Consider the following 12,968-nt stretch of genomic DNA (forward strand, 5'->3'; position numbering starts at 1 on the left):
AGGTATGAAAGTCCTTCTTGACCTCAGGCCTGGCTTTATGAATCCTTTTAATGATACATTTGTCACTATTGCTCCACAGACATGCACAGGAGACCACTGGTCTTTAACATTAATAGGTTCTGTGTTCTATTGCACTCCTTCCCTGATTCCTACAGACGTTTGACAACTTTTTTTTTTTTTTTTTTTAACAACTCTTTATCACCAGGTTTAGAGAAGACAGTAACAATCTTAACAATCAGTAATCTTTTGCACTCCTTCCCTGATTCCTACAGACCTTTGACAACTTTTTTTTTAAACATCTCTTTATTAACAATTTTAGTGAAGACAGTAACAAACAGTAATTGTTGTGGGTTACAGAGTAAAAACAAATCAAACGTTCCCTGTCACAAGAACATTTGTTCTGACAATTTTTTAACAATTGTGCTCATTCCCTGCCCTCCTCCACTTCCTTGTAATGCTTTTCTGCTTCTTTATAGGAAGCTTAAAGCAATGTATCTCCACTCTTGCTTAAGATGTATCAGGGACAAGAACAGTGTTTCTCCACCTTTTAAACATGGAGGAACCCCTTGCAAGAACTTCCGGGTCTTCAGGGAATCCCTACCAATATTACTATATTCAAAACTCACAATATGTTAGAGTGGTGGTCAGTAGAGAGAATGCCACATTACATTGCTGACCAGCAGAAAGAATATCACCCTTATAGATGGCAGAAAATTTCATTGGTACTGACCTGAGAGGCACAAAATACTCATTGTTTAAGGAACCCCTAGCAACCTCTGGAAGATCCTAGGATTCCATCCGTCCATGTTCATTCATTCGTATATAAAGCACTGCAACTGCAAGCCCTAATTCTCCTCCAAATAAGAGGAAAATATTACTGTTTACAGTCTATCAGAACCAAATACCAGCTGCATAAATTTTCATTTTCTTATTAGGGCAGGAAATTAAAAATCACATTGCTGGAATTTCCAGTTCTCCTCCACAGCAGGCATAATTCTTTGACATTTAAACTTATCTTATCCAAGGAACAAATCCAGAGGAACTTAATTTCACCACTCCAATGGTCAGTGGATCTTCTGGTGGTTGTCCCTTTTACAAAGGTGTTTTTTGACAAAGATTTCATTACATTACAAAAATCTCATTACAAGCCTATACATTACAAGCTCAATACATTGATTCATATGGATTCAATAAAGTGGACAATACAACCTCTCGGACAGGATCAACTCTGCGTGTGGATGCACATATAAAAATATATAGGAATGCTTTGTATCATTAGGTATCATTAGGTACAAAATCATCTGCTTTTTAAAGACACCTTAACTAAAATTGTTTTATGTATATATATGCCTTCTTTTTTTCCTTTTTAGAAAAAAAAAATTGTTGGGATTTATGGGCTTTAAAATAGCAGTGTGCTTATTAAAAAGTACATAAGTATGTGTCTTTGACACATGGAAAGTTGTAGCCTGATGCCAGGTGTGGCTGTGTGCATCCTGCATCACTGGGAGAACTCAGTAAGTCTCACAAAGTTTGTCCAAGGAAGATTGAAATTTATGATGCTAAATACTCCCTGAATTTGGTATCATAGGTTTCTGTTTAGTACAAATGTTATACTTCTTAAAAAATGTCGGATAGTTTCGGTACACCTATTATCATATAACATAAAATTTCCTCCAATAAAATCTCCAAATATTCACATGCATCCTTGGAAGATAAATGCATACCTGTGACTTTCCTCCAGCCCCATCCACTGCCAATGTGACAGAAAGAGCACAGCAAATCACATGGATAAAGAAAAATGAACCAAAGAAGTTACTACAGCCAAGTGCCAACATTTCCTGAAAGAAAAGTATTGTTTGTGGTAAGAACACATTTTTAAATTTTTTTTTTTTTAAATAGGGACACCAGTCATTAGTGTCTAAAATGTAATGATTTAAACATAGTCTTTTAATGGACTTCTTATTTTCTATATTTTTCTGGTCACAGAATGTGCATTTAAATTATCCATAACTCATCAAACAGCAATGTAGTTATACATGTCAACATCCAGTGCCTTAACATAGTGGGTCACACATGCTATGACAACTGCAATGCAAACATTATACTATAATGGATGTAGGTAGGGGTAACAAAGAGAATGTTACTGTAGAGAATGTTACTTTCTGGCACCTTATGGTGCTTTAATATACAGATATGTGCTGGATAGTCTACAAACCTTTTGAGTTTGACCTTTATTTATTATTACACAAATGCTACGGTTAGGTTCCCAACTTTCACTTTTGATATAATCATTTAAACGGGATAATTTCAGTTAAATGAAATGGTCGCTTGCCTACTTGTTTTTATTCTGCACAGTTTTGATGGATCACTGGAACTCAGGAAAGAAAGCCCTGCGTAAGCTTCCAGTTTTACAGACCTTACACTAGGTCAAATACTCCTTCTCAGACCCTAAGTGACAGCTTTGTGCCAATTCTGATGTATTTAAAGTGGTCATATAGAAAAGAATTCCCAGAAATGTTATTCTATGTAAATTGCTAAAATGTAGTACCAGGTGGCAGGTGAAGTCTGGCTTTCAGTGCCTAATAACAGAAGTTTAGGAAAACATCCACATTCCAAATAAAATAGTAACATTTTCAATAACAAAGTAAAGAATAATACTATGCAGTTACTTGTAATGTGGGCTAACCATTTTTCTTTTTTTTGAGATGTCAAAATATCCATAAATTAGAAAAACCCTGTGGGTTACCAGCCACAAAAAATTGAAGAATAGTACCGTATGTTATTCCACAGGCTATGCTCCGTATACTTTGTTTAAAAGATCCTAAATCAGACAGACATAATAACGATTAGTACTGCAGAACAAATCTAACCTGGTTTGGGTCTACATCATACCCATGTCTTGCTCCCAAAGTTCTGCCCATGGCAAGGTTAATCACATAGCCAACAATAGCTAGGGAGAATGCTGTGCCAAACATTTCTCCCCATTGACTGACTTGCGGCAAGGTAGGAGATGGAAATCTGCAAGTTGAGCAAATATTATTACAACACTTTCCCTATTAGTATTTTAGGATAAACTATAATATTTATTTTTTGATTATTCGGTTGATTTTTTCAATAACTAGATATAAAACAATTTTTTAAATTACAATGAAGCTCAGTAGATTTTTAATACCACATTCCTTTATGCAATCCTTTTAAAGCACCACTGTAAACAAAATACTAGGACTAGGCATAAAAGAGTTTATTAACTGTATCTCGACCCAAAAACAAAAGAATGTCAATAAACAAGCGAATAATAAAATGCAGTACATCTTAACACTCGTTAGAAAATGAAGTAGTGGTCCACAGACCCTCCCACATCCATTTTTTTTAGTACAGGTTGTGGAAATACTGCATACTTCCTCCTGGTCCTTGCCAGCTAGGTTCCACGTCTTAAAAATTGTATTTTTTTTAATTAAGGAATAAAAATGGAAATAACTACAGATTTAAAGCTGCGGACATGCACAGAAGAAGCATTTTTGCTATTGAGGGAAAGAGATGCCGATCTCATACAGTACAGTGAGATTGGCTCTCTTTTTCTTTTTTCAACTTTAGAGCTGGCTATGTCACCCAATCTCGGGCCTGCAAGATAGGGTGATGTACCAAGAAGACATGAAAAAGGCAAAAGAGAAAACTGAAGAAGGCGGCACCCGGGACTTCCTCAGCCCCAGGATGAAGAAGAATTCAAGGAGGACGTGGGACCAGATCGCAGGAAGAACCAGCGTCATCAAAAGATCGGCCAGATTTAAGGTGTCATTTTTTTGTTTTCAGGTTAGTTCCGCTTTAAAGCATTCCAAACATGTTATTGTGATTTATTTTGTTAACCCAGCAGGTGTCCCAATACTATACAATGCAAATCATTTTTCTGAGTATAATTGGTATTATTATTATTAACCAGTATTTACATGTGCCAGCATATTACGCAGGGCTTCACAAAGTCCATACCTTTGTCACTAGCTCAAAATCTAATAACCCAGTCATAAGTCATTACCATAGTCTAATGTCAAAAAAGTAGAATTTGCAAATTTAATGAAAATAATTTGAATATTGCCAAAAGGTCTAGAAACTAATGTCGATCAAGGTATCAAATTGCTATTGAACTATTTACCAATGCAAACTAGCCTCCCCCTGCTTAAAAAATGTTTCAGGGCTTCCCTGATCACATTAGCATTTTTGGAGACAGCACAGCATGTTCTAGCTAACTAGAAAAACTACAATATTTATTTTATTTATTTCCTCTGACCATAACATAAAAAATGATGCAGTAACCCCATTGGAGAACTGAAAAAAAAATGTTCATTTTCAAATATACTTTTATCTCATGTATTGGTTTTATTTCCTTGATACAATTCCCTAATAACCTCATAATTTTTCTATATCCCAACTCACAAACATGAATAACATGCTTTATTTAGATAGCTCTGTAAATAGGGGTAGTTTTACCAGTACTAGAGATATTAAAATTTCACTACCTGAACTTTTTTACAGATACATGTTACAGTTCGTTAAACCCCCCTAAACTACCTAACCTCTAAAATATTATATTTGTTTATAAAAGCATAGATCCTGTATAGATAAATAGTGGAAGTTGTAGTTTATTCATGTATTTAAGTGAAAAAGGGTAATCTACTTGTTTGTGTTTGGTATCTTTTTACTCTGGACATCATCTTTTACAAACAGGTCAAGCCAAAAATGTTGTGTGCCACCATACTACCCAATTCTGTCAATATGCTGTTTGAGAGCTGACCAGATATCCCTTCATATCAGTGTTCCTCAACCATGGCTCTGTGGAATCATGGAGTTCCTCTACAGACTGCTAGGTGTTCCTTGAGCAACAGGCAGTTTGTGACTCTAAAGTCAGTTTAAGTAACTAAAAAATGTTGTGGCTATCTGTAAGGGTGACATTCTTGCCATTGCTCAGCAGTGTATTAGGCATCCCTACTGACCACCAGGCCAATGTACTGTGAGGTGTGAATATAAAAACTAAACAGGGATTCCCTAAAAGCTATTACAAAGGGCTCCCCCATGAAAACAAGGCCGAGAAAGGCCTCTTAATATTAAAGCCAGAAGCAGGCTGAAGAAAGGTAAACTCGTTTTTTTGCTTGTGTAAATGTGGCTGCTGCCACCACAGGGAATTTGGCAGTAAAAGGGTAAATTAACACTAGTTTCAGGGTGGTGGTTAGTGGAAATAACAATAGTAAAGCAGCTGCTTGAGGTGAAGATAAAATAAAACTTCATGACAGCTATCCATGAGCAAATAGGGGTTTCAAAACATGTTAAAAAATAAAGATTACAGATCTTTTATTTTGTGAATAAAATAATTTAGTAGGAACATTATTACAAGAGAAAATAGGGATGCTACAACTTATTCAACTTAGTGGCCCTGATTTATTAAAGCTCTCCAAGGTTGGAGAGAATACACTTTCACCAGTAAAGCTAGGTGATCAAGCAAACCTGGAATGGATTTCTTAAATGTCATTTGCTATTTGCTAGCAAATGCTTTGAGTCCTGGACCAGATCCATCCCAGGTTTGTTGGATCACCCAGCTTGACTGGTGAAAGTGTATTCTCTCCAGCCTTGGGGAGCTTTAATAAATCAGGGCCAGTGACTTAAGCTCATTGTGTGAAAAATGCCCTCATCACTCCAAGTTGGAGAGATAGGGAGCTTACATACAGTAGATTCACAACAACAACAACAATAAAATAGTTTTCCTGTGACTACCTATTCTGCAGCAGATGCCACAACATAAGGGACCTTAGACTATATTCTAAATAGGGACATGAATTTTATATACCACTATTAGGGGTATTCAGCCCTTGTGAACATCTTGTGTCCTCCTTCCCACACTAGGTTGGGGTGGGAGTGACCTGATAAGAAGAAAGTTATGGGTGTTATGCCCCGATGGGTCATGGGAAAGAAAGCAACTGCTAATATACAAAATATATTCTCATACTATCAATTCCAATTTTTTTTCATATTATAATGTAACAAGGAGGTTTGGTCAAAATGAGCTAACAATGATCATGTAAAGGGATGATTGGTTGAGATCAGTGAATAATTAACTCCAGATACTATAGAATTGAGTGCTGACACTGACATTTTCTGGATAAGCGTAAAGAAATGCAAGTTTCTCCCTGCCTGACTCTTCCCAGTTAGATGATATGGAAATGAGCACTCACTGGTCTAAACCGAGTCGTGTAATCTTGCTGATGGAACTGTTGCTGTTTTTGACCATTGTATGCATCCAATAAAGATAAGTATTACCTTTTAATTAAGCAGTTCCTGAGTGTTTTGTGTCATTCTTTAACCCTTACTGACACTTGTAGTCCTACAAATACTTCCACCTTGTTACAACTGTTGACATGTTAACTTAAATACATTGTGCTAGTTTTAAAATGTCATCTTCAAATGGAAATCAGACTGGCAATGGAAGTAGGCCAAACAAGAGACCAGCAACCACTAGTGGATTCTTGACTCAAACTAACTTTTGAGTCTCCAGAATTTAGCAAACCATGAGTAGCAGGAGGGTGGACACCACTAGTACTACTACTTAACACCACGACCACTAGTAGACAGAAAGAGGTCCAGTTAAATTTTCACAAGGTAACGAGGCAGATTCCTCCCAGCCAAGCTACACTCCTTGTGGAGTGGTTGGATTGTTCATCTCAGTCACAGCCGTCAGATGAAGGCGGTAAACTTAATACGTCCTGAAGCCACATTACCTCGGTTTCTTCCACAACACCCATAACCACAGGTTCTCTATAGTCTTTCCTGTTTTCACACAGTATTCCTATCTCTAAGGAAATTGAGACAAGCACTTTGGTGAAATCTCATCAAATAAGGTCTGAGGTGGTAGAGCAGCTGTAAGATAACCAATAACAATTTATTTACACCAGAGGAGGAATGCTAAGGAGAGCATTATTAGTGGTATAATTGCTACTTGCCATCTTGTTACTTCATCTGCTTCTGTTGGTGGTGGTAAAAAAAAAAAAAAAAAGTCTAAGAAAAGATGTTATACACCACCAGAACCACTTCCAAATTCCTGGCATATTTTAGATCTGGGTCAGAAAATTTTGATGATGGAGGAAAACATAGGAACTGAGCAAGAGAAGACAGTGGTGGGGATAAACAGAAAGGTACTGTACAGCAACACCTATTAAAATAAAATACAGGTTTTTGCAAGATAAGGGATCTAATAAAGTTTGAAGCATCCTACACATTAAACTTTCAGATAGCTCTGACTCTCTCATTTTAATTAGCAGGACATTAGTTTATTGTGTGTCTGCTGTAGTAGAATTTTCTATGCCGGCAAGCCCTCATTTACCCTCTAGTGCCAAGGAGCCAGGAGGAGTACTGTGGCTGCATTCATGCAGCCGTGGGAATACTCCTGTGCGCGATCCCCAGGCAGGAGAGGTTAAATGAGGGCTTGTATAATTAATTAATTCAGCCACGGTACTTCTCCTGTCAGTGTCAGCTTCACTCCCCTGATTGCTCTTGCAGGTCCCAAAAATTTCAATCGGGATGGCCAAATTTACACAAGCGATTCTCGCTTACATGTTCGGTAAGTGGGAATGGCCCGATTTGCCGCGAGATCGAATTTTAAAATTACACTCACTTCTCATTCCTACTTTTTCTTCTTCCAATACTTGAACTCCAAATTCTCTGGAAACAATGAGATGTATGAAACAAAAAAATGTAGGTTCCAGTGGTGGATACCTGTGGGTAGCACTCCCTACTATAACATAATAATGCCATAGTAACAACATTTTAGGGGGTGTTAGCCACAGGTGTTCCTTAAGAAACTGCAATTTTTGGTTTGCCATACATCCCTAGAGAAAATGGGATCCAAGTTAGAGAAGTAGACTGCTATGTGTAACAGGGCAGGGCAGCTAGTTTTAATGAGTTCTTTATGTTCTGATTTTTTTTTTAGGTTTTACATTTTTTTTTATTGGTGGGTAGCTGAAATTTACAGATTTTTTTTACAGCTTAGGAGAAGGTTTGAACACAATGATTTGTTGAGCTGCAGGATATGACAGCCTCACACACACAGCTACTGCACTGTGCTGCCAATGAAGTACCCAGCGGTACACACCCCTCGGAATTGCCTATCCCTCGGGTGGATCATTTTCACAGGTAGCTTTTTTTGATAGAACACTGGAGCTGTCACTGGAAGAGGCCAGATCAGTAAAGGGGTTACTGCTCTTTACTAGGCACATGCGCAGTGCCATCTGAAAAACACTACTGCCGCCCTCATTTAGGCAGCCAGGTAAACTCTAGCAGCCCCTGCTGCTAGTCCACACAACTAACTCCTTCCCTGCTTGACTGAAACTTGGCTCTTGTGGTAAATCTTTACTTTCTTAAGACTAACTTCTTGGTAAGCAATAAATCAATAGAAGCTTTTATTTTTTAATATCAATTTTTAAGCTTTCCCTTAACCTTAAACTATTCAACTATAATTTCTTATATATTTGCCAACCAATGTATAACTACATCCTTTGCTACATTATGTAACTACATGACATGTTATTACCTACATAATTAAATGGTACCTTTTAAACAAATACATGACTTTTAATAAGCACTATTTATATAAATTACGTAACCTTACTGCCATTAATAGTACCGACACCTACAACGGTCGAATGATTTCACAATTCCTGTATAATTAGTACATAACAAAATCGTTAACATGTAATTTTCCTATCTTTTTTTTATTGTAGTCTTTAACTTTTAAATAAATCCCTGAAATTAAGGCATCTCACAGTATCTCATACGATTACTTTGATTTGCCTTTGAACATCTTTGCAACATGTAAGTTGATGGAATACATTATGCTTTTTTACAAAGGCCCTAATATCTGTCTCTCCCACCTCAGAGGCAATATATAATAAAGTGAAGCGCATCAGAATCTAAACCTATTTTTCTGTTCGTCTAATGGATGATGTTAGTGAACACAATATTTTACAATTACTTTTACGTGACAGTGGAACTGTATAGAATTTTTTTTATAAATCTGTGTTAAAAGCTCTCTTACTTGGATTTTGGACCCAATTTCATGAGTTGGTTGGCAAAACACTAAGGGGAATATCCACATTGGACCTATTTCTTTGGATTTGATCATTCTTCAAATTATGAATTTTGACAAAATATTTTACCACAAGATTTTGATTCACCTATGTATTTTTTTATTCTTACCAAGATGAGAGCTGTGACTTGAAATTTTTATTTTGGAATAATTATTCCAAAATTATATCTGCATAGCCTAACTCAAAATCCATTTATGCTCAAGTTTTGTTTTTTGTTGATGTTAAATATGTGGGTTCCAATACCATTTATACAATGTTATAAAGCTAAAAGAAAGAATCGAAATCACCCCTCCCTAAAAAAAAGTCTTTCACAACCTAATTTAGTCAATTAGGGTTATTACTTCCTTTGAGTTGTTGACAACCATTTCGTAAAATGAATAGGAGGACAAGTAAAGCCAAGCCCTTGGTGTAGCAGTTTGAGACTGGTAAATCTAAAGCATTACAGAAAAGGAATCTTGTGGACTAATTAGTGCCTTCTACCTCCTACATCTGTTGTGAAAAGGTAATCTCTGTATCTAGTGAATATTTTAACATACCGTATTTTAAATGTATCATTACTTAAGCTTTTTTTGCATTATCCTATTTGTGAACAATTATCTACAGATAAATAGTAGTAATAGCATGTATTTAACTTCATATTATCATTTTCTACTGTATTTAGCAGGTGAAGTTGCTCTGATATGTGAGTAACAACATCTTGTTTTTTCAACATTTTTAAATAAAACAAGCTTTGAAAAAAATCCAGCTTTCAATATTTCACCACAGATACTTAGTAGGGTACTTAGTAGGGAATGGATTGTTGAACATTATTACCTGTTTTTACCACCTTGGTAGGAACATACTTATCAATGCAAAGTAACCAGTAAGTTATCTTAATATGGTAAGATTTTGTGGTGGGTGAAAAGGGGGTGACACAAGACAGACACAAGACAGAGACACATTTATTTTGGATTTATTTACATACCCTAATGGGATCTGTCCCACAATATCCATGTTATACTTTTCAGGAAGATTGAAACTACCAGAGACGGCTGTAGCAATAATGACCTGTGAACATATACATAGTATTAATTAAGACAATAAAGTAACTAAAAAAATGCATGCTTTACTAAATGAGCACAACATATTTAAACACAGGGACATATAATAATCCAGGCACATTCACCATCATGAATATATTGTCCTTCAGTGTACATTCACCAGCAACAATTAACAATTAACAACATGTAGTGTAGGGAATGTCAATTAATGCCTAAGGTAATGCATCTGCAGTGATTGTAAAAAAAAGGAAAATTCTTGGGTATATATATGTTGGGCTCCTTTCAGACTTGCGGTCAAACTGTTGCTGTGCCTCTAGGAGCAGCAAATCTACAGCACAAACTTGAATTTGTGGTGGCAGCACAGTTTACCCCTCAAGAGGAGGAATAAAAAATTAAAGGTTAGAAATAAGATGCCACTTTCTGGAACTGTTCCATAACCCCATCCCAACCCCAATGTAAACACAACTGTCTGCAAACATGTGCATAAAGTCATTCCTCTCAATATTTATCCTCTTAATATTTAAATGTGTAGAAAAGGGACCAATACAGTGGCAGTTGCACACAACATGCAGTGGGCCGAGTGTTCGGCATGGTCAAGGCATGGGCAGGGTGTGGATAAAGCATAATAGCTAGTAATTAAACAGTTTACATGTATAATACCTGTATAATGGTAAGCTGTACTTTGCAATAAAGTAAAAACCTGGTAACCTTTATCCAATGCAAGCTTAGGTCTTTTTGTAAAAGCATCATATTTCTATATTATTATTAATATATACTATTATTATTATTATTATTAATATTATTAAAAAACAGTATTTATATAGCGCCAACATATTTTGCAACGCTGTACATTAAATAGGGGTTTCAAATTACAAACACAGACAGCATCACAGGAGAGGGAAGAGGGCCCTGCTCCAAAAAGCTTACAATCTAAGAGGTGGGAAAGCAGCATACAATAGGAGGGGAGATATGGAATCGTGGGTGGCAATGGTTAGGCAAGAAACCGCATGAGTTTCATTCTAAGATGAAATGGAAGCCAATGAAGAGAACTACAAAGAGAGGCAGCAGAAGGGGAGTGGTGGGAAGGATGGATGCAGCATTCATAATAGATTGCAGAGGAGGGAATCTGGATATTGGAATGCCAGAGAAGAGGATGTTACAGTAGTCTGGTGATAGTTTAATGGTCTCTGGTGACAGGTAGGGGTGGAATTTGGAGATGTTGCACAGGTGAAAGTGACAGGACCTGGAAATGTTCTGAGTATGGGGGTCGAGATTTCGGAATCAAAGGGGAAGCCAAGACAACGTGCCTGAGGGGAGGGATGGGTGGGTGGTCAGAAAAGGAATATAGTGAGTGGTGAAGATTGCAGAAATTGGAAAGTACCAGGTCTAAAGTGTGTCCTGTGATGTGTGTGGGCCCATTTATGTTCTGTGTAAGTCCAAAGGAGGAGGTAATGGAGAGCGGTTTGACTGATAAAAAATGGTTGGAGTCATCCACTGCTACATTAAAGTCAATGTAGATGAGGGTGGGCAAGTCATGAGAAAAAATATGTGGGAACCAAGAGGCAGTTATCCAAAAATTGTGAAACTTGGGGGGGGGGGGGGTTTGCACGCGGTAGACAACAGCAACAATGAGGGTTAGGGGGCAGAAAAGATGCACAGAATGTACTTCAAAAGAGGTGAAAATTAGGGCAGGGTAGGAAGGACTCTGTATGTACAGTTTGGGGAGAGAATGAGACCCATACCACCACCCTACTCTGCTGCTACATCTAGGGCATATGTGTTAAGTGCAGTCCACCATTGGAGAGTGCAGAAAGAAAGCCAAGCTTCAGTGGGAGTAAGAAAGTTTAGGGATTTACAGAGGAGAACGTTGTGGATAGAGTTTAATTTATTGTAGACAGATCTGGCATTCCATAGACTGCTAGGGAGAGGGGGTAATAACTTATGGGGGACCAGGGTTGGGTGAGAGGTCACCAGCTAGTAGCAGTAGAGAAAGGAGGTGCAGGCGTACAGACAGATAAAGAAGGAGAGTGAAAAGCAGGGAGACAAGGAGTTAACAGACTGGGAAGGAAGAGAGGGAATGGAACCAGCAAAGAGAGTAGAGATTTAATGAAACATTGTAACAAATAATGGTGCATCACAGGAATACATTATACAATGTGGCAAACTGAAGTTCATTTGAGTGGCAGCTGTAGAATGGGTTGTAACCAGGCTTATCAGCTTGTTGAGTTCCAGATGTGGTATAGGATGAGTCAGTTGGAGAAGTGGCTTGGTAAAAAGGTAGTTCAGGATGGCAATGGCAGAGGTTGTTTTGAAGCCAGGTGGATACTTAATGCTGATTTCCATGTAACTCTGCCTGATGATTAAATAATATTAATTCAATTGCTTTGGACCCTGAATATGGATGGACTAATGAGAGTAACAAGGAATTTGGGAGAGGGGAGAGTTGGCAGGGCAATAAATATCAGTGAGCACCCAACTGGAACAAAGGTATAGTGAATAGATAATTCTATGGGCATATTCAAAGTTGTGCAATAAGTTCATCTAAAATGAACAATGTACCATACACAAACAGGTGCAAATTGTAGAGGAACACACATGGATAAACAGGGAGGATATGGCAGCCAGAACTTAGGACATGCCATACACAATCAGATGCAAATTGAAGAGGAACACAAATTGATAAACATAAACAACTTATGTATAAATACATGATAAAGGATAGTTATAGTTAAATATTTACCAGATAGTTATAAATAAAGCAAACTTAAAGACCTATTAGTCAATTGTGTGTGTGTGTGTGTGT

The 12,968-nt window shown here is 37.2% G+C and overlaps 1 protein-coding gene across 1 annotated transcript in view; it reads right to left on the reverse strand.

Annotated features, from left to right (window-relative positions):
• The window catches only part of SLC26A9 (solute carrier family 26 member 9), a 170,390-nt gene that overhangs the window by 52,133 nt on the left and 105,289 nt on the right, over positions 1-12,968 (reverse strand). The window contains exons 9-11 of the mRNA XM_072424482.1: positions 10,090-10,172; positions 2,871-3,018; positions 1,725-1,838 (exon numbers count right to left, since the gene is read on the reverse strand). Of these exons, the coding sequence (XP_072280583.1) occupies positions 1,725-1,838; positions 2,871-3,018; positions 10,090-10,172 (345 nt within the window). The remainder of the gene's footprint in view (positions 1-1,724; positions 1,839-2,870; positions 3,019-10,089; positions 10,173-12,968) is intronic.

Source organism: Pyxicephalus adspersus, chromosome 1, assembly GCF_032062135.1.
Source record: "Pyxicephalus adspersus chromosome 1, UCB_Pads_2.0, whole genome shotgun sequence".
Taxonomy (NCBI): Eukaryota; Metazoa; Chordata; class Amphibia; order Anura; family Pyxicephalidae; genus Pyxicephalus; species Pyxicephalus adspersus.